This window comes from Beta vulgaris, chromosome 1, assembly GCF_026745355.1.
Source record: "Beta vulgaris subsp. vulgaris cultivar EL10 chromosome 1, EL10.2, whole genome shotgun sequence".
Taxonomy (NCBI): domain Eukaryota; kingdom Viridiplantae; phylum Streptophyta; class Magnoliopsida; order Caryophyllales; family Amaranthaceae; genus Beta; species Beta vulgaris.
Genome location: NC_079202.1, coordinates 59807031 through 59814180, shown reverse-complemented (window position 1 = coordinate 59814180; position 7150 = coordinate 59807031). Strand labels below are relative to the sequence as shown.

Genomic DNA, 7150 nt, shown 5'->3' with positions numbered 1-7150 from the left:
TCCTGTTGAGCAGTTTATTATCAAGTTTGGCATAATTTTTGGGTGGGTACAGAAGTTGTAGGCGGATTTTGAATCCAAAACTAGTATTTAGGTCCGGATGATGACTCGGGGTTTCTTTGTGCTACAATTTAGTAGTAATTAAATAAGTCATCTCATACTCATTTAAAAAAGTTTTCTCATTCATTATATTTCAAATGTTTTCCTTTCATATATCACTATTAATTTTGATTAAATAAGCAATAATAGTATTTTTTTTTTTTGGTGAACTATGGATGGGATTAATAAAATATCAAAGAGGTTTTAAGGCTTAAGCCCCGATACAAATTCGTCCCATAAGTCCAAAATATAATTGGGGGGGTGGGGAAAATCCTAGTTACATTAATATCTAAATAATCCTTTCTTCCTTCCTTAGCCATTTTATCCGCAACGACGTTGTGCTTCCTTGGGCAATATTGGACCTTCGTCTCTCGAAAATACTGGTTGTGATCCCTGCATAAGCAATAATAGTATGGTATAGTGATGGTTGGATCTCTTTATTTCATACTCGAGGTTGTGGGTTTGAATCTTCATGTTAACATTGCTTCTTTATTTTACTACATGAGAATGACTTGTGACGTAGGAGTATGTATGGAGTTGATACAGTATGTGTAGGGTAACTTGCACATAAGTTGATGTTCTTGTCTAATAAGAATATAAGATACTCCTAAGATCTGATCATGTGCTGGGCATTGTTAAAACTATCCATTTTGTAGTCTCGAACTTGGATAATACTGTACAATTTCTACTTTTTTTAAAAAAATTGTACCATATTTACTATTGACACTATTCAATAAGAAAAAAAAAATGATCTTGTTAGGTTCATCTTGTAATATAGTTTCATTGCATCAACTTGTATAATTGATCTTTATATATAATTAGAATCATTAATGTTTTAAAGTTGTATGTTGACATATGTGTTAAAGTCGTTGGATACAACTAAGACGTTGATAGTATTCATTTGAGTAAGCCGTGCGGACAATCATATCCCCAATTTTTGAAAAAAAAAATACAAAGGTTTTATGTAAAGTTGACAAATTGAAAATATAAAATCACTATATACGCAAAAGTCAAATAGATTATGCTAGTACAGAAAAGGTTTAAAAAGTAACAGACGATCAATATTGCAATTTGCAAATGCTAAATAGGAGTAATGAAGACTGTAAGACTGTAAGACTGTAAGACTGTAAGAGTTTATCCTCAAAGCTAGAAGAAAATAAAATAAAATAAAATAAAATAAAAAAGGGTTTATCTTGCAAAGTATTGCAACATTATTATACAGTAGTATAACTAGAGATTAAGCGGAGATTAGTGTCTAATACAGAAACAACCGCCATAACATAAGTCTGGAGGCGTGAAAGAATTAACAGAAGAAAATGGTTTATGGAATAGCAGTAAAGATGGGGTTTATTGTAGCTCAGAATCTTCCTCCTTCAATGGCTCCTGATTTTTCTCTCTCCTCCACTACTCTTCCTTCGCGCCGCTCCGATCTCGTCTTCGTCGTCAATCCTCGAGGTTTTTTTTCTCTCTCTCTCTCTCTGTTTTTCTCTCAAATTTCTGCAACTGAAATCTGATATGATATTCTATGTCTGTTGTGAAATTCATAATCTGCAGGAGCAAATGGTAGGACGGGAAAGGAATGGAAGAAGCTTTTGCCGTATTTGAGGTCTCGTCTTTCTTCCGACTGCAATGTGAGTTTGTCCTTTTTATTCCTTTAATATTTCATAGATTCGTGAATTTCATAATTAATTCGTGAAATTTCGTCGTATTTTATGTGATAGTGGTGATGAAATCGGGATAAAAAGTAATATTGAGTGAAAATTTGCAATTGTATGATGCCATAGTCAACTTTGATGTGTGTTGCTAGGAAATAAACCATAGTACTATGTATAATTGTATATTAATTGTGGTGTATTATGGCTTGAATGAAAATTAAGCTCCTCTTTGAAGAGTGCAAGCCTTTAGATGGAGAAATTGCGAATTCATAACCGTTATGCACGATTTTTTGTTCATAAAATGTTTGCGTATATTCAACAATAAATGGTGCACATATGTTGAAATCGGAATTCAAGTAATATATTGAGTGTAAAGTTGCAAGTATATGATGCCGAAGTCAACTTTGATGTGTTTTGCTAGGAAATAAGCCACAGTACTATGTATATAAGAAATTAAGTGTAAATTTGTGATGTATTATGGCTTGAATGACAATTAAGCTTCTCTTTGAAGAGAGCAAGAGAGAGCAAGTCTTTAGATGGAGAAATTGTGAATTCATAACTGTTATGCACTATGTTTGTTCATAAGATGTTTGCGTATATTCAACAACAAATGGTGCACATATGTTTCTATATTACAAATGTTATATATGACTATATGAGAAACGAAGTATAGCATTCATCTATTAGTTATATTAAGATGGAGATATTTTAGTTTAAATAAATAACATCTGATTTGTGATTGAATATGCAATTTTTCAAAAATTGAACAAATACTCTTCATTTAAGTTGTTAATCTAGCAGCTTTTAAATGGAGAAATTCATTTTGGGGTTCCTTCAGCTCATATATTAACTTTATAGTTATATTTTCTTTTCAACTGGTTATGCGAAAAGTTGTTTGATTTAACAATTGGTCAATCTTTTTGAATTATGATTGCTGAAGAGCTGTAATGACTGCTGTTGTTATTTGTTAGCTGCCAATTAACAATATTAAAATTGCTTACTGTACCCTGAGTCCCTGATTAGCTACTGAAATTATTCATTTAATATTGGAGTATGAAGTTAACTGAGTTAATTGTTCAGACTGCTTTTTTAGTTATTTTAATTGCTTTATCATGTGTACGCCATGTTACCATCTTATCTACTGTTGCTGGTTTCTGATAGCTACTTGCATTTGACCAGATATGTGAGTCCTTTACATCAGGTCCCTCCCATGCAACTGATATGACGAGAGAGGTATACCCTTTTTCTTTGTGGTCTTATGGCTTCAGTAATTTGTGATTGCTTCATTTCCCGACTTTGTTTGTATAGGCTATAAGGGAGGGTGCAGATGCTGTAATTGCTGTGGGTGGTGATGGAACCCTACATGAGGTGTGCTTCCTTTCACTTAATCCAAACAAATATTAAGAGTGGGCTGTTATTTGAACTTGCACTTTTTGGTTATAGCTGTATTGTTGCACATGTTAGAAAATTTGTGCTTGACTGAAGGGTTGCTACATGATGTGCAAGTGAAATTTTTAATTTTGCATTGTATTTCAGAATTTAGAGGTAGCCATAATTGATCTTTCATAAATGCACCCTCGTCCCCTTGAGAAGAAAAAGAAGAGCTAGGATCAGAGTATCCTTGCAATCTAGGTAAGTTTTGGTCGGTCTTCTGTCGTGCAGAAAATAAGATAGAATTGATTGCATTTAGAGTATTTAGGTCAGTGATAGGTTCAAACTCTTACTATACTTAAGGTCAAGGCAAATAGTTTAGCCATCTTGAACATAGTTGGAATATGAACTTCTTATGCTGCATCTATTACTTCTTGAGATAATTTAAGATGACCTGCTAAAGTATCTTTAATTCCTACAATGAACACAGTTGGATTAACTTTATAGATCCTTATTCCATACTTTGCTTCTCTTCTGATTCTGTGTGCTTGAACTTTCAAGTTTTGTTTAACAACTTGCAATTTCACATTTGTGAGTTCTTGGATTAATGAAAATGATTTGGAATACAGGTGAAATGAAGTAAATATGTACAATTAAGCAAGAGGCATATACCCTTGTAAGTGAGGGATTTAAAAATATCCTAATTTTCACATTATGAGGTGGCTTTGACATGTAATTGTGTACTAAATAACTTAAGTAAAAAGGGATGATGGTAAGAGAAAAATGCTTGCAGGGAAACCCTATGAATGCTGATTTACCAAAAGGAATGTGAATCGTAAAGATAACTGTTATTTAAAGAATATATGTTTGATACATTTAATGTTGGTGAGGAATGCAACCAAAAAAATCATAGAAAACTGTGATGAATAACATTTTACTTTTTCTAAAACAAACATATATTCAGGAGATTTGGAAGTATTATCTTTCATTCCTTCTTATTAGGCACTGTCTTCTTTGGTATTCTATGAGCAGTTATACTGTTCACATCATTAAGGAATTTTTGCTTGCAATAGGTTGTGAATGGCTTCTTTTGGCAAGGAAAATCTGTCTCAAGTCAAGGTGAAAAGTCTGCTCATGCAACCGCACTTGGTGTAAGGAATTACTAACTCAAGCTTGTTGTTAAAGAGTTTCTGAGTTGTCGTTGATGCAAATTTCAGTGTGTATTGTGCTGTGAAATTTTTGCAGCTCAATCTTGAGTTACTTGCTGTTTCTTTCTGCAGCTTATTCCCTTGGGCACAGGTTCTGATTTTTCCCGAACATTTGGCTGGTTGGTTATTTCATCCCTGGCTATGCTTGTTTGAGTTTTCCAATATATGCCTAGAAAGAGAATCTAATATCTGTTCTCCATTGTTGTTTCAGGACAAATGACCCTTATGAAGCTGTTGAGCGTATAGCAAAAGGTGAGCAGACAGGACGAAACGTATTTCCCTTTATCAATGAGTCATACAGATGTGTAAACTACATCATAATGTAAAACTATGTTTTATCTGCTTTATGTGAAACTTCTGCATCCGATGCATACACGTGCTAATAAAGTTGCTTTAAAGGGATGAGATCGCGTGTGGATGTTGGTGTCATAACTGCGGAAGATAAAGAGCATCATTATTTCATAAATGTTGCTGATATTCACTTGTGAGTTTGAGTTACTTGTTCATCCCCCCCCCCCCCCTCCCTAATTTTAAAGCTTATGGTGCTAGCATTTTTACAGGGCACATTTTGTGATTTTTTTTGTTTATGTGGGGATTTAGGAGTGCAAAGGCGGGTTTCTATGCTGCCAGATATAAAACATTGGGAAAATTATGTTACGTTATTGGGGCTTTGCAAGCTTTTATGGGGCACAATAATGTAGATCTCAGGGTGAAGGTGAGCTGCAACTCCTGTCAGATCTTGTCATCTTAATTACCATCTATCATATTATTTTGTTTGCTTTTTAATGCTTAGATTGATGATGGTGATTGGATGGAGTACTCTCAAGTAACAGCTCTTTGCATTGGAAATGCAAAATACTTTGGTGGTGGCATGAAAATTACTCCCAATGCTAACCCTTCTAGTGGAAATCTTGAGGTGACTTTACTTCCCACTTCTTTGGATCCTCAATGGTGCACCACCCTCGCTTGTAAATTGTTTCGAGTCCTTTGTCCCTTGTACCTGTTTTTTTCCTTACATAATGCTTTGCATTCAAGAATTCAATATCACCAACTCTTTCTCTACAGAGGATCAGTACAAGTACATTTTTATTCCTCCATGATCAGCTTGCTAATTATCAGTGTGTGCCTGTAGCTGTATTAATTGACCAATGGATGTTTGTGATTTCTTTTAAGTACAAAAACCTTATGCAGATTTAGTTAAATATGAGTCCATCATCAGAAGTTACAAATACTTTTTGGTGAATAAAACTTTTAAGAGTTGTATTATGATCAATAATAAGCATGGTCATCTTGCAGACAACAGTATGACATGATCTCTATGTGCAGGTTGTCGTCCTTCAGGATTTCAAGTGGTATGACTTCATATTTAAATTGCACAAGCTGTATAATGGTACACATCTATCAGTTAAAAATGTATCATCAAGGAGGTATGGTTTCTATCTTAGGTTTAAAAAACCTGATCCACAGTAATCTGCTTCTCTTTTCTCTTTTTATTTTTTGAAGTAATCTGCTCTGTCTATTAACTTGCTTGATATACTTCCTGTGCAACGATCATTGGTTCTTTTCTTTTCCCCTATCTTTGGTGATTGAGTTTTCTGCAATGACTGGCTCCAATTCTAATGGAGGCTATTGCACATCTAAAAGAGATCATTCTTAGACAAAGCTGTCACTAGTACGGCAACTTATATTGTAAGCAGAACTTTAAATATTCAATTGTCATGAATGTATTTAGATTTTTTTTTTCTTTTTGTTACCTTTTCCGGTTTGAAAATCTGAAATTTCAATATGATACTGACTTAAATGCTCTTTGGTAAACATACATATAGATTAGCTTCCTACCATGTCATTGAAATCAATCCCCGTTAAGCTTTATTTTACAGTTTAAGAATTCAATGTGTCGTGCGTTAAACTAGGATTATGGATTTTGGCATCCGGTTACTGGGAGAGAAATTCTGCCATCTCTGCTAGTTATTGTTTAAGCTTTCTTTCTCTGGAATTCAATTGATTGGTTCACTATATTTAATTGTGGTTTTGAATTTTGATTGATACACTTGTACTTCTGTCTGGTGTGATTGAGTGAACAAGCCTCTTTTTAACTTGTTGCAGTGTACATTCCATTGAAGTGGAGCAAATGGATGATAGTGGCACCATCTATATCCAGTCTGATGGAGAACATTTAGGTTTTCTTCCCAGAAAACTAAGTATTATACCTGGTGCTATCGAGATGCTGACATGATATTCCCAGTACTATCAAATGCAGTTCCTCTGTATATGTGATCAATTATCACTAGGGAATAGGGATGGCTCAATTACACACGAGTAGGTATGTGAGTGTTGATCGCACGATTCCCATCTCCCCAGGCTAACTGACAGTTTAAGCATTTCAAAGTTGCCTGCTCTTTGATCAGTTGGTTTATGCACACATTTGCATATGCGACGGTGCACACTCGGCAATTTCATGATGTTGAGACAGTGGACAATCGAAGGCAGAAAGATTATAGACAAAGTGTTGAATTGTTTTGACACAAGTCGCTGGTCACTGCAGCTGTTTAGTTTGAAATTCAGTAGTTTGCTGAACGACACAAGTGTAATACTAGTCAAAATAATTGTTTTTCCCTTACAGTTTTTTGAAGTTTTTGTAGTCAGTAGATTAGATTCATATGTAACAAGTTCCATATTAGTTATTTTATCTCTTTTTCTTTATTAGATTTTTACTTGCCCTTTTTCCTGTCATCTTTTCTCATCTTGATTTCCCCCTTTTTTTTTTTTTTCCTCATATACTTAAATTTCTGAATATTTTTTTATTAGGAAAGATAATTG

The 7150-nt window shown here is 34.2% G+C and overlaps 1 protein-coding gene across 1 annotated transcript; it reads left to right on the top strand.

Annotated features, from left to right (window-relative positions):
* The first annotated feature begins 1310 nt into the window (after nucleotides 1-1310).
* Nucleotides 1311-7063, top strand: LOC104887031 (sphingoid long-chain bases kinase 2, mitochondrial). The gene is made up of 12 exons (XM_010671614.4): nucleotides 1311-1551; nucleotides 1651-1727; nucleotides 2931-2984; nucleotides 3060-3119; nucleotides 4196-4273; nucleotides 4403-4449; nucleotides 4542-4582; nucleotides 4730-4814; nucleotides 4931-5045; nucleotides 5124-5246; nucleotides 5657-5757; nucleotides 6437-7063. Exons 1-12 carry the CDS (start codon nucleotides 1413-1415, stop codon nucleotides 6564-6566), a joined length of 1050 nt encoding a protein of 349 aa, XP_010669916.1. The 5' UTR covers nucleotides 1311-1412; the 3' UTR covers nucleotides 6567-7063.
* Nucleotides 7064-7150: the final 87 nt, after the last annotated feature.

Coding starts and splice junctions, on each gene's coding strand:
- LOC104887031 (XM_010671614.4), top strand. CDS start 1,413: ATGGTTTATGGAATAGCAGTAAAGATGGGGTTTATTGTAGCTCAGAAT. Junction 1,728..2,930: donor GTCTTTCTTCCGACTGCAAT/GTGAGTTTGTCC, acceptor GCATTTGACCAG/ATATGTGAGTCCTTTACATC. Junction 5,046..5,123: donor ATGTAGATCTCAGGGTGAAG/GTGAGCTGCAAC, acceptor TTTAATGCTTAG/ATTGATGATGGTGATTGGAT.